This window comes from Gallus gallus, chromosome 2, assembly GCF_016699485.2.
Source record: "Gallus gallus isolate bGalGal1 chromosome 2, bGalGal1.mat.broiler.GRCg7b, whole genome shotgun sequence".
Taxonomy (NCBI): Eukaryota; Metazoa; Chordata; class Aves; order Galliformes; family Phasianidae; genus Gallus; species Gallus gallus.
In genome coordinates this window covers 20625975-20643966 of record NC_052533.1, presented here as the reverse complement: position 1 = coordinate 20643966, position 17992 = coordinate 20625975, and the positions used below count along the sequence as shown (strand labels likewise).

At 34.6% G+C, this 17992-nt stretch overlaps 1 protein-coding gene across 6 annotated transcripts in view; it reads left to right on the top strand.

Moving 5' to 3' along the window:
* ABCB1 (ATP binding cassette subfamily B member 1) overlaps positions 1 to 17992 on the top strand; it is a 50614-nt gene that overhangs the window by 26971 nt on the left and 5651 nt on the right. For 5 of the 6 annotated variants that reach the window (XM_046918396.1, XM_046918384.1, XM_046918385.1 and 2 more), the window contains 15 exons: positions 408 to 532; positions 1271 to 1442; positions 3185 to 3298; positions 4254 to 4364; positions 6395 to 6520; positions 6705 to 6908; positions 7302 to 7472; positions 8389 to 8550; positions 9818 to 9997; positions 10725 to 10871; positions 11198 to 11302; positions 11884 to 11961; positions 13371 to 13454; positions 14357 to 14560; positions 17121 to 17221. In XM_046918396.1, coding sequence (XP_046774352.1) covers positions 408 to 532; positions 1271 to 1442; positions 3185 to 3298; positions 4254 to 4364; positions 6395 to 6520; positions 6705 to 6908; positions 7302 to 7472; positions 8389 to 8550; positions 9818 to 9997; positions 10725 to 10871; positions 11198 to 11302; positions 11884 to 11961; positions 13371 to 13454; positions 14357 to 14560; positions 17121 to 17221 — 2084 coding nt within the window. The remainder of the gene's footprint in view (positions 1 to 407; positions 533 to 1270; positions 1443 to 3184; positions 3299 to 4253; positions 4365 to 6394; positions 6521 to 6704; positions 6909 to 7301; positions 7473 to 8388; positions 8551 to 9817; positions 9998 to 10724; positions 10872 to 11197; positions 11303 to 11883; positions 11962 to 13370; positions 13455 to 14356; positions 14561 to 17120; positions 17222 to 17992) is intronic. The other variant, XM_040675528.2, reaches the window with a different exon arrangement.

Genomic DNA, 17992 nt, shown 5'->3' with positions numbered 1-17992 from the left:
GATATAAGCTTTCTTGACTTGAGTGAGTGTGTTAGGGAAGATGTCAGAGTAAGGAGGCATTTGCCGCGTGTCTTCTTGCTGAGAGTCTTTGCAGAGTATAGCCAATTAATGTCTCTTGAGCGCTCTGGCTAAGGTAGCCAATAATAAGAATGGGTGAGGAGATCTGCATGAGAAGAACCTCCACCAGCTTAGTATAAGTAGTCATCTACTGGGTGAAAGCAGACTGGAAAATCCAGCCTATAGATGTTGAATTATCTGACTGAATTCATCATGTAATTAAGAATGTCAATATTGAACAACCTGCACTTGTACATAATATAGTTAAAAGGCTTCAAAATGGCTTTTATCAGTTAAGTGCTGGAGATCATTCTGCTTCTCTTAAGTCAGAATATTTGATCCTGTATTAGATTCTCACTGCATTCACTGACAAAGAGCAAGCTGCATATGCAAAAGCAGGAGCTGTTGCAGAGGAAGTTCTGAGTGCAGTCCGTACTGTAATAGCTTTTGGAGGACAAGAAAAGGAAATTAAAAGGTAAGACCAATGCTTACTTTCATCAGCTATTGTGAAGTATTCATTTCAGATAGTTTCAAATTTTCTTGCATCTTCACTGGTGAAAGTCTGCCCAAATAAATAAGCATTGCACTTCCTGCACTTGTGGACACTGGGCCTGGAAATTTTCTGTTAGTGACTTCTATGTGTCAAATGACAGTTTGTTATTTTTCAAGAAACTGACAAATTAAGTTGAGGCATTGTCTCTACTCTGGAGGCTGCATAATCTACTTCAAACAGTGACAACTTTAAACAAAAAAGGTCCTGCTATGAGAAACAATGATGCCGTTTTTGGTTATCTGGTTACTCCATAGGGGTCTTTTAAACAATATTTCTATTTCCACTGTACTGCAGAAAAACATCGCTATGATGTATCTTAACCTTTTATCTTAAGCTAACAATGATAATCTCAAAACCTGTCACAAATGGTTCATGGAGTTCACTCAACGCTGGGTCATTTAAGGAACTCACATGTCCTTTCTGAGTGCAAGATCCTTTTTTTTTTTTTTTTTTTTTTTTGTCTGCCAGATCAACTGATGTCGGCATTTTTTTTTTATTATCTTAAGTTATCTGACTACCAGGCTTGCCTTTGTACCTCCTTAGGGTTATATATTATACATTATATACCTTATAATACCTACAGTAATTCATCCACAGTTTTGGGTGCTGTGTACCATGGTACATGTCTGAGTTATTTCAAACTTCTGTGGTTTTTTTCAGATATCATAAAAATTTAGAAGATGCTAAGCGCATTGGAATAAGAAAGGCTATTACATCTAATATTTCTATGGGTGCTGCTTTCTTACTGATATATGCATCATATGCACTGGCCTTCTGGTATGGAACTACCTTGATCTTAGCCAATGAGTACAGTATTGGCAATGTTCTTACAGTAAGTATTTATCAGTAACTTCTCCACTATATGCAGAAATATTACATTGAAGTGTAATATTGGAGACTTAATTGAGCTTACTCAAAATGATGTTTAAAATTGGAAAAGTAGTTTCCTTTCTTCTTAACAAAAAAGATTCTCATAACTATATCTTTTCTGACTTCCATAAGCTCATGCTGATAGAGAAACAGCTCAGTCAGAAACTCAAGTATGGTACCCTTCCCAGTTGCTGTTTTCGGATTTGTGGGACTGCATATGTTTTCAGGATGCAGAAAGAAAATATATATTTTTTTGAAGTGTGGTGTGATTTAAATAGATCTGTTTATTGATACTATTCTTATATTTTGCTCCATAAGCCTCTGGAATCTCTCCTTAATATTCATAAAAAGCAATGGGAAGTAATATAAGACTAGAAAATACGTCACCATCTTACAACCAAAGGAAGAAAAGCATAACTTATTCGTCATAACTTAAGTTCATCTCTTGAAGTGGCAATCGTTCTACTTCTGTATGAGCTGTCAAAGAAATGTGGCAAAAAGTACAATTTCTTCAACCATGAGGAAACCCAGCCAAGGACAAATCTTAAAAACTACCTGCTTTTTTGTTTATTTGTTAGTTTGTTTTGCTTATGAATAGCTCAGAGTTGGGAAAAAAAAAAAAAAAAAAGCGTCTGATATGAGACATTGGCTCTTTGGAACCTTTGCCAAGCAAGGCCAATTTTTTGTAAAGGCAGGCTGGCCTCCAAAACATTTCAATGTTCCAAAACATTTCAGTTCAGACAATTACTCATGTCCTTTTTCGTAATTCCGTGCAGTAAGTGGTAGAGTTTTGTTGAAGTCTTCGCCAAAGAACGTTTGAATGCTAGAAGTTTATACATGTTCAAGGGATGGCTGGACAAAATATATGAAGTGAAATTCATTGAAGATATTAAACATAGAAAACCAAACTCCCTTAGGAAATCCTCTGATGTGAATACAGTTAGAGTCTATCAGAATAGCAGGGAGAAGTAGAACAGCACCCTGCTCTCTTCTTACATGCCTTATTTTAGGTATCACATCTGTGAATGGCTACTGTTGGGGAAAACTGATGGATGTGATGGACCGTTGGTTTAACATACTAACATGGGCATTGTTATGACCTCTCTTTCAAGTGTGTATTTTTAAACTAGCTAAAACCTAGTATGTTTCTCCAAGCAGATAATACACTTTTACTTCTCTGTTCTGTTTGTTTGCTTTGTTTTCTTTTTCTTGGTTGCTTGCATTCACTCTCTTTAATTCCAATGGGATAAATGTTTATTTGTCTGTGGTGGGAAAGGAGAAATAATCCCTATCACTGTGAAAGCAGAATGTGCTTTGCAGATCAGTTTTGATCCAATGAAAACTATATTCATTTTGAAGCAGAAATATACTTTTAGGTGTTTGGAACATCTTTTGCCAAAGAATGTATTAGTACAATAAATCCTGAGCATGAGGTGTACATATATATTTTTTTGTGTAAATTTTGGAAGTTTAATTCTCAGTCATCAGTTTATTTGCAACATTCACATTGGGCAGGATAATAGTTTTCATCTGACTCTTAAAAAGGCCTTTGTTAATGTTATTCTCTATTTAAGAGAGAGCCATTCATTTTTTCTGTAATTCTCAGTTACTTAAACTGACCCAAAGTTATCTAATATAAATAAGTAAATGTAATTCTCTGCTGAAATATGTCTTGCTATATGTCACCATAAACACTTCTTTCAGGTCTTTTTCTCTGTACTGATTGGAGCTTTCAGTATTGGACAGACTGCTCCAAGCATAGAGGCATTTGCTAATGCAAGAGGAGCAGCCTATGCAATCTTTAATATCATAGACAATGTGAGTATCCCACCATTGTTCTAAGACCTTTTTAAAGACCTTTTAGAGACAATTCAAAAATAGTCAATTATTTCCTCAGGGTAGAAGTATATGTATAAAAGCAGATAGAATGTAAAATTATTAGCAATTTCCACTTTGCCTTTTAGAGTTCTGGTTTCAAAGACACAGTACTGGATCACAGGATCAGTTAGTGTTGTAGGTACCCTGTAATGTTTTTATCAGGAAAGATGTAACTATAGTGATAGATAGAGATGTGATTATGACCAGTGCAGGTGTATGAGCATAGGCATGAAGGACAGTAGTGGCACCACCAGCAGCATGAGTGTTTGCAATCTATAAAACTACCTGGTAACCTGGGTATGTGCTTTCAGAGTCTGAAATCAGGAATGCTGTGATTTTATGAGCTAATGAAGTTGTGTAACATGCAATTACACGTTCTGAATTGTTGTTAAGATGTGCTTTGGGTTGTAGACCTATCCCTTGATAGTAATGATAACAGTAGCAATTAAGAACTTTGTTGAATGATTTCTACTCAACAGTGAGTGGATCAATTCTTTCCCCCAAACATGATTTCAGCAAAAAGTGAAAGCAAAAAGCTCTCAATTAACAGAGTATGAGCAGCTCATCGGAGCTGATCTGTTCAGTTTAATCAGACAGCGGAATGAGTCTCAAAGTATAGCTAGCAATGGATACACTCTTAAAGACAATGTATTAAATTCACATAAAATGTTAAAAGGAAAAATTATAAAAAATATTTTTGCATTAACAGCTCAGCAATGTAGTAGTGAGGCAGCCAACAGTGCAATTTACATGCTTCACAAATCTCCTCTAAATCAGTTTAAAATTCTATTTAATATCTCTACAGAACAATAATACATTCTAGGACGTCCCTATGAACAAAAAAAAAAGGTCATTAGGAAATAAGCTTTTCCTCTGCTTGTTTTATTTCTCACAGGAACCTGAAATTGACAGTTATTCAGATGCAGGCCACAAACCAGACCACATTAAAGGGAATTTGGAATTCCAAAATGTTTTCTTCAATTACCCATCCAGACCAGATGTTGAGGTACTGTAAATGAAACACAAAATGTGGATAATCTGCTAAGAAATAAAGCGTGAAATAAATAAAATTCTCTTGAAAATGCAACAATTCCAGGTTGATTTCCTAAATGATGTAAGAATATTATGTCATCATAATGACTTAACCTAGAATTTTTTGCATCTTAGCAAATGCTGTCATAAACTCAGATGTACATTAGAATGAATTCTGAAAATACCTTAATAATGAGCGTCTTTGCACTATGCAGCTATTTCCCTCCCTACCTCAAAGGAAAATCACTGATCGAGGGAATGGGATCTTTCTTACTTTTGGTAGGCCAAAAGAAAAAATAAAAAGACTTTGGCTTTTCCTTCTATCAAGAAGGTGAATTAAGTACTTGATTGTTCTTCAAATAGAAATATAAATGAAAAGACATCTATTGATCTCAATGGATTATTTTCTAAGTTTATACAAGTATGATATGAACAGAAAAATTTCTCCCCTCTGGTTTAAGACAAAATTATAGAAAGTTAAGGCTACAGCAAGCTACTAAAAAGTGCCATATAAATTAATTATAGTAAAGAAGAAAAAGGATTTCAAATAACTCCAGGGAGTTCATTTCTGCCTAAGTTTAAGCTATCTGATGGTAAAATTAATTCTTTGCAACAGGTTTAAGTACAGCATAGTAACTGTCAGGCATGAAGACTGCTCATTAGACAGATTTTTCAGCCATCCATTTTTTTTTTTTTTTTAGAAACAGCCTAAGTGGATTTTATTTTATAATAGGAAAAAGAACAGATCAGTTGGACACTGAAATCAGTTGTAATACAAGCATTTTAGAGCAACTTTTATTGCCACTTTACTTACATTATTTTTGTTTGAGTTCTTTGTAAGGCTAAATCCTTTATAGCATTATGGCCAGAAGATTAAATAAGACTGTTTCATACATTTTTAACCATTATTTCTACTTAGGACTTTTTGTTTTGATCTAGAATTATTATAGCAAAGTAAGATATACTAGACGTTATTTATCTGTCCTTCTTGTCCTCAAAGAAAGAGATATATTTCACTTGAAAAGCATGGGGTACATAGGTAGCAAGGGTGAAGAGGCAGTGGTAGTGCTGAGGGTAGAAAATTAGGAAGAGATGCTGACGAGGACACAGGGCTGCAGCATACTGGGGAGTATTGGAATGTATCAGTGCATGTTTGTACATTCAGAATGGAAAAATGCGTTTTAGCACGTGGATGCTATCTATCAGATTTGAATATTTCATTGCAGATTAGTCCTTCAGAAGACTAACAGAAAATACTATTTTCTCCATTTCAATAAATATTTCCAACCACATTTGTCATCTACAGTAGTGAAAGTTATGCTGACTCCTTTACAACTGTTGTCTGTATAAAGTAAAAGTAGAAATTAAAACAATATATTCCTTTATTTTTCACTGTTAGATACTCACACTACTTAGGTGAGCTAGTTAATGTTGTATCTTCCATGCCTGTGAAATGAATATTTTATGGTACACGAAGGCTATACACAGTGCAACGAAATTTAACAATTGTAGACAAGTCCCTCCAGAAATTACAATCCACAGGGAAAAACAAAAATACTTCAAATTTAGCAAAATGACCTTCCCTCCAGAACAATGTGCAGTGTGTTCTATCAGATTTAAGCTGTGACTTTTACTGTGCAATGGTACCGTACCTATAGGTTACCTGGTGCACTGAATAAAAAGTTGAAGCAACGTAATATGAGAATATTGTTTCATATTGCTATATTTTACGTACAGGTACTGAACATATTACTATTATTCTGTCATATAAATTGGTTCATTATATGGTTGACTGTGAAGGGTGTTGTACAGTGTATTTATACTGGATCAGATATGCTGTAATCGTGAAGAAAATTTAGAACAACTCATCAGTGATACAAAATTAAAACTCACATGATTTTAAACTTTATATTGTACTATATACTTCTGTAAATATGAAGGATGTTTTCTGCAAGTTTACACTGACATTTGTAAGGCTTTTGTCAACCTTTCTTCCATGCACAGATACTGAAAGGCTTGAATCTCAAGGTTAATTGCGGCCAGACAGTAGCCCTGGTTGGTGGCAGCGGCTGTGGGAAAAGTACAACTGTTCAGCTCATCCAGAGATTTTACGACCCCAAGGAAGGCACGGTAAGACTCCTCAAGTGACCACACTGCTCTGTGTGTCCAGGTGTTGGAAGTCAGCTTCTGGTCTCATTGCCCTTGTTCAAATGACACAGACAAGTCTCCCCTAAAGAAGACAGGCATTGGACTGGGGAGAGAGTTCTTGACAGAAACACCTAGTAGATGGTGCTTGTCTGCTTCCCCGCTTTAGATTACCATTGACGGGCAGGATCTGAAGAGCCTGAATGTAAGATATCTGCGAGAGATTATTGGTGTGGTGAACCAGGAGCCCGTGCTGTTTGCTACAACTATTGCAGAAAATATTCGTTATGGCCGTGAGGATGTCACCATGGAAGAAATTGAAAGAGCTACCAAGGAAGCTAATGCTTATGATTTCATCATGAAGCTCCCCAAGGTAAGCAAGCCAGCTGTCCTGCCAAAATAACTGCTCTTCAACCTACTCATTAGCCAAGAGTTTCTCAGAAGGGCATCTCCTGAACACAGGAACCTATTGCCGGAGCTGTGAATATGCAGAGCTGTGCAGAGCTTCCTCACAACTGTTGAGAATAATGTTAATTTCAAATTATTAAATGATGGCTGGATGAGCATTTAGGGAACTATGAGAGTTCTAGGGACACAAGCAGGAAGGTATATTTAAGCGGATGCTTAACATGCAGTATTTTAGAGGAAGGAGAAGATGCTACGGAGGCTACTAACAGTGCTGTGCCTTTTCTGTACACTGCCTTTCTTTGGTGAAAGGACCGTGCCACTGAGTGTTGTGGTGGAAATGTGCCTGGTTGTCTTGCAGAAGTTTGAAACTGTGGTTGGAGAAAGAGGGGCACAGATGAGTGGAGGGCAGAAGCAGCGAATAGCAATTGCCCGTGCTCTGGTTCGCAATCCTAAAATTCTTCTGCTTGATGAGGCAACGTCAGCTTTGGATACTGAGAGTGAATCCGTTGTGCAGGCAGCACTGGACAAGGTCAGTATAGCTGTGAAGTAAAGCAGGTGAGAAGGAGCCTAAGATGTACTTTTTTCAGGCTTTTATTGAAAGATTCACAACGAGACCCTTAAAATGCAAAAGGTAAACACTGATTTGGCAAATATTCTCTGTACAGATAATTTTTTTGTTTTCTACACATATTACAGAGAGGAATCTTGTTTCAAGTGAGGAGTTGGAATTATATTTTCTGCATTATTAATCTTACACTTATAAAATTCTCTGTGTAAATATCATCCCCTGTCATTATCTGTCCTATAGATATGCATATAATTATCAGCGACCCGCTTAATTAATTTGTGTTGAAGCTTGACAGAGGGAATAAGCTACCAGAATGTCATAACATGTTTGTAGCAGTGACCCATCAGGAAACACTCCCAGGAAACATTTCTTTCTGTTAATATGAATACCTCTAGATGCTCATTCTGTTCTCATGGTAAGCTATCTCATTAAGTGATAGCTGATCCCTCATGTAACACAAGAATCTCTACATTCATTCTGGGGCTAGACCACCAAATGTTGCTCTAATTTTACCCAGACAGATTCTATTTCAGCTGGCGTACAGTATTGCTTTCTACTGGTGCCATTTGGAATTATTGTGCGGGGCAGAGAAAGACAATTTCTGGACAATTATTGATGAAAATACACTTAACGTACAAGTTACTTACTTAGCTTTTCTTGGTCAGATTACCTTATAAAAATGGCTCCTTCTACGCCCTTGCAGAAGACCTAGGGTTGTAAGGTACCTCTTGAAATCTGTTTTTTTAATATGTTTTAAAACTTACATTTTTTTCTGTATTATTTTAATGGTTCCATTAGGTCTTATTCAACCTTAATGTGGAGATGAGCTCTTTTGAACATGCTTGGAAATATTTATTTTAAATATTATCATTTCTAGGCAAGAGAAGGACGGACCACAGTTGTAGTAGCTCATCGTCTATCAACAGTCCGAAATGCAGATCTTATCGCTGTGTTTGAAAGTGGAGTTATCACAGAACAAGGAAATCATTCTCAACTGATTGAAAAAAAGGGAATCTACTATAAACTTGTTAACATGCAGGTACATTTTTCCCTGCTTTTGCCTCGTTTATCTTTTTTGTGTTCTGTGCCCATAATTACTATATGATCTCAGAAGTATTCTGTAGTTTGGAATATGAATTCTGCAGTCTGCTTTTTCAAGAGCAAAAATATTTCAGAGATGAAACCACTGGATTTCACATGAGAGGTATTTGAAGCCAGGATAGTACATTTTAAAACCTTTCAGAGATTGAAACTTAAAAAGTTATTCTATATTCACCTATTAGAAAGCTAATATAGCCTATGATAAATAGCCTATGATAAAAGGTAAAGCATGGTAGCAGATTACTAGAGGGATAGAGCATACATATTTAAGGTGTTTGATTATAACCCTTTATGCTGAAGTTCTTTTTAACAAAATAAATGAACAGGAATAAAAGGAAAATAATCCAGCTATGATGAGTGCAAAAATAGGTACACTTACAATGTTATGTAGCCAAGAACAAAGAGATTGGAAATTAAAAATGTATTAATAAGTGAAGAAAAAGTCTTGTATTACATCCCAATGACAAGAAATGTAAAATGGACTAAAAATAAAAACAATTTCTATAACTTTGAATTAATAAATTAGAAAAATATGGAAAAAAAAAGAGGAAGACAAAAATGTAGTTTTTATTAATAGCACAAGAACCAGTAAGAATTTCAAAAAAAAAAAAAAAAAATTAAAGAAAGGAATACAAGCTGAAGGCAAATTTTAATCCAGCTGTTACACAACTCCTTAATGATGGATAGATACTTACTCCTTCTGCCAAAAACACTGCATAAAATACTACCAACACTTTTTCAGTCTATTCAGATTTTTCAATCAAAGTCTCTTCTTGACTTGTTTCATGTTGGAATTCCCTATTAAATTTAAATTCAAGGATTGTTCACAGTGTTCTGTATTAACAAGAAGGCAATTTCCTCACTTCATGGATGAACAGTGTGTCCCTAAAATCCCAAGATAAATGCAAATGGTTCATAGAATTCAAAACACTGTTAGGAATTCACACTTCTGCTTTCCTTACCTCCAATTACTGTAAATATTTTCTTGAGAGACTGTGTACTCATAAATGAATCTAGCTCTGAATATGGAGATCTACTCAAACATACTGCAATATTTCATATCTGCTTTTAACATTATGCACTATTCTGCCCTTATCTCTTTCCTCTGAATTGTGACTTCAATTAATTTGATTTTCTCATAATTTTGAAAGTTCAAAACACTATACACATTATGAATCTTAGCATTATGTTCTTCCCTGTGTTAGACAATAGAAACTGAAGATCCATCATCAGAAAAAAGTGAAAATGCAGTCAGTGTCAAAAGAAGTGGATCTCAATCAAATCTGGATGAATCCCTAAAAAAAGGATTGAGAAGAGGATCAACTAGGAGAAGCATGAAAAAGCCAGGAGAACCTAATGATACTGATGAGAAAGGTAGTTCACCTGTAAGTATCTTTGTAGAACTGCTAGTGAATTCCTTCCAACAGTGTATTACAAATTAATTCATACTTCTGCCCTAGAAAGGTGCAAGAAGAAACAAGCATTTCATAGCCTCTAGTGAAACAAATTAGAAATCTTCTAAATTATTCTAATTATTCTAATTCTAACTAGCCTTTAAGTAGTACTATTCCTAACTTGTTTTGTTATCCTCACCATTAACGATTTGCTATAAAACAAATAGATATATTTGTAAAGCATACAGACTTTGTCGGTATGAGTTAAAAAATCATTTTTGGGTTAGAATTTGGCCCAATAAGTCTCCCAACAAGTCTGGAATATCAGATGATTACCAGATGAACATATGCAAATACTTTGCCAACTGTTATAAATTGCTCAGTGAAGAACTACTTGAATTAATCTAGTTATGGATTACGTGATGTGATCAATGCATTCAGCCAGCACTAAACAATACCAATTGATCTATGAAAATGAAATAATTAAGCTAAACTATTATAACAGAAATTACAGATATGTTCTAACAGCTCTTTCTTTCTTGTAGTAACATAAAAATAAAGGTATAATCAGTTAATTATTTATGCTATTAAAAAGGTATACACATTGACTTCCCCTTAATTGATCTTGGGAGTACAAATTTGAATTCTAATTGCTATTTTTCTCCATATTTCTCCAAATGCATACATATATTTCCTACCAAATTTCTCATTCTTTAAGGATGAAGAATTACCTCCAGTTTCATTTCTGAAACTTATGAAGTTGAACAAAAACGAATGGCCATACTTTGTAGCTGGAACTTTCTGTGCAATTGTCAATGGAGCTTTACAACCTGCATTTTCAGTCATATTCTCAGAAATTATAGGGGTAAGTTCAAATAAGATATGTAAAAATCTATATAGCTCATAAAATTTATTTTCAATAAGGTCTGAAACACTGGATTATGAAACTGAGGGATGGATGAAGCACTGTTACAGAAAACTTAACAACTATATGAGAATTGCAAAATACTAAAAATCTTGTTACACTCTGAAATTTTCTTCTTCTATCCACAAGCAAATGTAACATTTACTCAAGTTTTCTGTAAATGCAAATGACTGTCAAAAATAGTTCTTGAGAAGCATGGGAGTAGTTTAGATTATTTCCTGTTTAAACAGTTGATGTTTCAAATATTATTTGATATTATTTTATAGATTTTTTCAGAAACTGATCAGAAAGTTTTGAGAGAAAAGAGCAACTTATATTCACTGCTGTTTTTAGCACTTGGGATCATTTCCTTTTTTACTTTCTTTGTTCAGGTATGTATTATTATTATAGATTCATTATAATTTTTCTAACTTCATTATAGTTTTAGTTATTTTACCATTAAAAATATTATTATAATCTTTAGATTTGTCATAATATGTTGTGTCATGATTTCTGAATATATTTGTATAGTTTTATCCATTAAATGAGCCTACACAGTTAAATGGTGAAGTGTACTTAGAAGAGCAGCACAAATACTCTTTTGTAAAAACTTCATTTTGTTCATGGAACTGTCTTCTTGTACATGCATGCAAAAACACCTTGAGAGTAGAGGACTGAGTTGTAGATAGATGTGACAAATCTGCTCAACTTAGAAGTGTTCAGATGATGTTGGAATGGAATGGAATGGAATGGAATGGAATGGAATGGAATGGAATGGAATGGAATGGAATGGAATGTTTGTGCTGTGAACCTACTGGAATTTATGAACATGAAATGTATTTTTACATGTTTTGTGAGATCACAACAGCAATATTTTGTATTTTGATATTGTAGAGACAACACATCTAAAACATTTATTGAGTAAATACAAATGATCTGATGTATATTAAGCATTATAATTCTTCTCTAATAGGGTTTTGCATTTGGCAAAGCTGGAGAAATTCTTACAATGAAGCTTCGATTCATGGCATTTAAAGCAATGCTGAGACAGGTAAAGAAAACAAATGTTTTTATTTCCATTTTTTAAAAGATAATTAATTGTATAAGTGCTGTAGCCTACCTGTATTCTACTTCAATCTACCATATTATGACTTATCTACAAAGGAGATTCTTTCAATTAGTTTAGAAACATAAGTTGGTTAGTTACATGGGATTAAGTAAAGTATCTGTAGAGAAAATGTTTTAAATCAGTATAAGAACTTTCTGTGTACTCCATGCAAAGTCTTGGACTCACAGTCAAGTTACTATTGCTTAATGTTACCACCAGCCAAATCCTATTATATTTTCACGTGTGCTCTGCTTTCTTGGTGACCTTTTTTTGCCTGTGCATCTTACTATAAAATTTTTACTTCAAATGTCCAATTTAAATTGTGATACACATAGATATGTTTTTATTTATGTCTTGAAGGTCTCTTTCAAGGAGTTCTTAAATGTATATTTATTGTTTAGTAATAGAATAATGAAATCTAAAGCCACTTTCAGAGCACTAATGGTATAAATTTTCTTAATGATTTTAAGTAATTCATGAGGTTAACTAAACTGGCCTTTTTTTTGCATGATTTCAGGATCACTATTTTAGATTTTAAAATCTAGAATATGTTTCTGATTTTTATGTCTTGCACATAAAGCTAAATGCAGACAGAACTTGATTTGTGTGAACATAACTATTTGCGTTGTGGACAGAAAGCTGTTGTAGTTTGCATAACTATGAATTACTGGTCAGCTTCACTGAAAATCTAAAGAAAGAGCAATATTACAATTGGGTCTTGCTGTTTACAGAGCCATGTGCTACATCACCAGGTCTTCATGTGATTAGTATTACACATTGATGTTGAAATTAGGTATTTGATCTCATGGTGAAAATTATAACTATGTTACAAATGACTTTGATCAGATAGACCAGGGTTGGTTGTAGTGTTTCGTTTGTTTCTTTTGTTTTTATTTATTTTGTTTCATAGCTTCCAAATAAGCCTGTCCAATCTGAGAGAAACAAAGCAATGAATCAGGAGTTTTTCCCTTTAAAATGCTTAACATTTAATCCATCCCCAGACAGCTTTGCAATTGGGAAGGAATGTGACTGAAGAGTCATATGACTCAAGAAGGTGCAGTTTCAACAGCTGTGGGGGAGAGTATATTTTAGTTCTGAGAATCCCACAGGTTGCTTTCCATCCTCCTCCCTAGTGGCAGCATACTCATCAGGTCATCCACAGACACACACTTCTTCTTAAGACATCCATTGTCCAATGAAGGAATTAGGCTTAAATATGCAGAAATTATGTACTGCCAGATACACAGTCTTCTAACACCGAGCTCAGTTGTATTATAAAGATTTCACTTTTACTTTCATGCTTATATTAAACGCACAAAAACTGGTCCTAAGAAAAATGCCTCTTGTTATAGGACATGGCCTGGTTTGATGATCCTAAAAATAGCACTGGAGCACTGACAACAAGACTTGCTAATGATGCCTCACAAGTAAAAGGAGTAAGTAAAATTTGGTTTGGGAATTTTTCATACTTGATTTAGTGTGTAGTAAAGTCACAGCAGGAATATGACTGATTGATTAACAATCAGCACTTTGCCAGCATCAAATATTTTCTATTAGTGGTAAAATGATATCTTGTATAGGCTGGGTGTGGCTCTGGGCAGCCTGATCTGATGGTTGGCGACCCTGCCCACGGCAGGGGGGTTGCAACTAGATGATCTTTGAAGTCCTTTTCAACCCAGGCCATTCTGTGATTCTATGATAGAATGCACTAATGCGTTTTTTAACAGTAATGGTAATATATGCTTACAAAACATGAGCAAACCTTTTAGGTTTACTATTGTGCTGTACTGTGATTTTCATTATTAAACAACTTTATCAGGATTTGCTTCATCAAAGAAGTCTGTTTAGAGACATTTTATTTACCTGAAGATATGTATATAAGTGTGTTCAGTTTGACAGACCTCCATTTTTTTTATTTGCACAATGCCAGTTAAACATTAAATTTTCTGCTTCATTCGGCTCTCTGCGATGATGTATAAGCTCTCTCTCTCTCTATATATATATATACATATATACATGATCTAAAAAGTGTGACAGATTTTAATGTTTAGATATAAATGTAAATACCTGATATGTTTAATATCTGTTTAGCTTCATGAGCCAAAACAGAAATTACAGTGCAAATGTAAGTAGTCAGAATATGAGGAGAGACGAATTAATTGTGAACCAGATAATTTGTTACAAAATAATTTAAGAATCTCACATTTTGAAAGTTGCAAATCTGCAGTAGGAGGTTCTAAGTATCTTTGGAGAGTCAGAAATTATATGGGCGAAAATGCTTTTCTGATCTTAAATGCTGTTCTTTTAGCAAAAAAATGTCTTTTTTTTCTATCTCCAGGCAACTGGTGTCAGATTGGCATTAATTGCCCAAAACATAGCTAACCTGGGAACTGGAATTATTATATCTTTAGTTTATGGCTGGCAGCTGACCCTGTTACTCTTAGCTGTTGTACCAATCATTGCAGTGGCAGGAATGATTGAAATGAAGATGTTGGCTGGGCATGCAAAAAAAGATAAAATAGAGCTGGAAGCTGCAGGAAAGGTGGGTCCAGTGAATTTCATCTATTTCTATGTAATACAAGTCATGCTTCCTAAGCCATTGATAATAGGCACTTATAAATAGAGATAATATCCTGATATATAACTTCAAGAGATAGACTGTGATTACACTCGTAGGCCTATAGAACACAACAGGTCTTCAGTAAGAGTTATCAACTGATACTTATTTTCATAACTGATTAACACCAGAATACGCTAAGCATTGCTTAGGCACATTCTTTTTCCTGTCTGTTCTAATAATTTCTGTCTTCCTAATTTTGCAACCCTCTTCATTTTGATATTTTTTTCTTTTCTGGTATTCTTTGTCATGCCATCTGTATTATTGCTTTTTTTCTTTGGTCCTTTTCATTTTACTAATGCTAGGGATAATATGTGTATATCCACCAGTTTCTGGATCTGTCTGCCATTCATTTATTTCTTGAGTGGAAGAGAAAGATGACAGTTGAAAAACTAGAAGGCTAGACTCTTGTTTAGGAAATTAAAGGAAGGTATTTAATATTACTTAATTCCAAAAATATTTCTGGGACAGAACTATTCTGTCCCAATATTCCCCCCAAAAAAGAACTATTCTGTCACTTCCCAGATTTTACTTTCTTCAAGGTAAAACTTTTGGAAACTCCCTTTCCGTATCTTATTGTATTCAAAAGTTGTTGAGCAGAGTTATTTATGTACAGATGTGCACGTAAGGAATCTTCAGATTTGGTATTTAAATGTATCTGTCTGCAGATGTGTTGGCAGTTTAAAGTTCCCTTGTAGGAGATGCCATGGTATTTGAGGCCTTCCGCTGCCATTTCAGAAGGGTGTGGGTTTACTCTGTGTTCTGAATCCTATCTAACATGAGTTGTCTCAACACAAGACACCAACATGTGGACAGGTGAATTAGGCTCTTACTCAGTTAATGATCCTTGAGAAAGAGATACCATGAATAGGTATCCTTTCATAGTTTAGGCACCTAAAATCAGGTATCTTAATCTGGATCTGAATCCCCCATTAATTCCTATTTACATTTGTAGATGAAGTTGTTGAAAAACATTTTTGACCCTCCAAGTCAACAGGAATGATTGTGTAACGATCTTTTCATGGGCTTTTGCACATAAGCCAAAAATGCTTTTCCTTTCTTTTCAATGGATTACTTCTGCTTCTTTTTTTCTTCTACTGTACATTTAATCAACAACATCTTGTTGTAAGATATCACAGGAAAGAGATTGACAATATTTGGAATAGCCCCTACAGAATTTCTTAGTGGAGTAGACTGAAAAAATTAGCATAAATGTTACATAAATCAAAGATTTGGGGCAATACGTAAGAAAAATACTTAGTTTTCTTAGCAGTGTATGAGTGTCCCCTGTCAGGGTAAGCAAGCGCTAGAACACAGGCTTTTTATTCAGTTACCAGAATATTTTAAAATAATTTTGTTCATAGTAAAGAGGGCTCTACTTGGAAAATTTACTGAATTTGACTTACTCCCCAAAATATGTGACTACTCCTTTGAGTACTGGTGAGAGAATATAACGAAGGAAAAATTGTCATTTCTTTGTGATCATTAACGTGTATTACATTCAAACCAATGTTATTTAAGTGCAAATTTTCAAACAGTGGCACAAACATTACCCAGGCTATAAAATAATTATACACTGGAACAAAGATAACAGTACCACAATTTAAAAATCTTTGGTAGTAGTTTATGGGGAAAAAAATGCTTTCAGATCTGTGTTTTAGATAAGCTAGATAAAAATAGTGAGGAATTGCTGCCCTCCCAGCAACAGCAGCTGAGGCCAACTGGAATGCCCAACACACCGCGTACTGTACTGGACACAGTATATGGGTCAGGGACTCAAGCCAAGTGTTTCAAGCAGAGGTAAACAGAGATATAACACTAGCTCCAGTGTCGAAGGAGATGTTATTCCAGGTGTTTTCTGTTGTTCCTTTGTCCTCTTATGCATGCATATGGACTGAATTGGCCATGCAGGCTCATAGCTTCACTGTAAGGTCTTTGAAAAAGACTTTATGGACGGTAACATAGATGTAATAGATTATATGAAAGCCTTGAATCTATTGCTTTGAGGTGTTCCTAGATACCTTTGTGTGAGCAAATGACCCAAGTGTGAAGAACCTGCGAGCTTAAGGAAGGTATTATTGATCAGATCAAAGATTTACTGCTGTGATCTATGTTAGGCCCTCAAAATATAAATAACCAAGATATTCTAAATATTGCCCAAATTGAGTAGACTGCAAGTTGAATGCTACATTGCCATTTTTTTTCTCATCCAGTATCCTTAATTGTCACTGTCTAGAAGTTTTTCACACACTGTTTGGAAGACAGCAGAGAAGTCTTATCAGAAAATTTCATCAACTAAAAAACAAAAACTTAAAAGGCTTTCTTTCATATCAAAGGTCCACAATTTAACATATATATATATACATATACATAAATATATGTATATAAATATAGAACTGTATTCTGGTAGATACTTATGAAGTTATGGTAAGGAACTGCAATGTGATCTGAACTTCCAATTAAAACATCTGTGTTTCTATTGCAGATTGCCACAGAAGCCATAGAAAATATTCGAACTGTTGCTAGTTTGACTCGGGAAAAAAGATTTGAGCTCATGTACGGAGAACATTTGCTTGTACCATACAGGTATGTTGAAAGTAACGAAAGAACTGAAAGAAAAATCTGTAACTTTAATTATAGAATCAAATACACATTTTTACTTGTGCTAGCAACTTTTTGTTAGCACGTTGTATTTAATTGATGAAATTAACGAAAAGATCAAAAGAGCACACTTGTGAGTTTGGCTCTTGTTCTTTACGTCAAAAGGAAACATACAGATATGACTCACAAATGGTGTCAATATAATTAAAATATTTTGATTTCTTTATCCTGATACAATTCATACTAACCAGAAATTTTCTCTCTGCCTTACTTTTAGTTATACCTATTGTTTTATCATCCAAAATCTCATTTCTGCATCAGAAATGCAGGCTTAATCTTAATTTAGAGAACAACTTTGACTGCTTACATTGAAAAGACAGATTCCCAAGTATGCAATATTGTAAAATCTGTCACTTGGTTAACTGAATGTTAGAGACCACAAGCTAAAATTTCTGTTCTTTTTTCCTTTTCTTCTTATGTGGTGCAGTAGCACATAGACTAAACTGTAAAGTGTTTTAGCACTAACGCTATGATATTGCAAGACAATAAATAGACATAGTAGCTAAAGTGACACCTTTTTCTGCACCTGTATTCCCAGCCATACTTGGAAATAGAATTCTGGAAACAAAACAATCTTGGACACAGACTAATAGGAGATAAAGGTCTACACCACTTAAGCATCAGTACACTTACATTCCTAGCAGCAGCATCTGAGTCAATTAATTGCTGGCGTTTTTTTGCATTCTTTAGTATGAT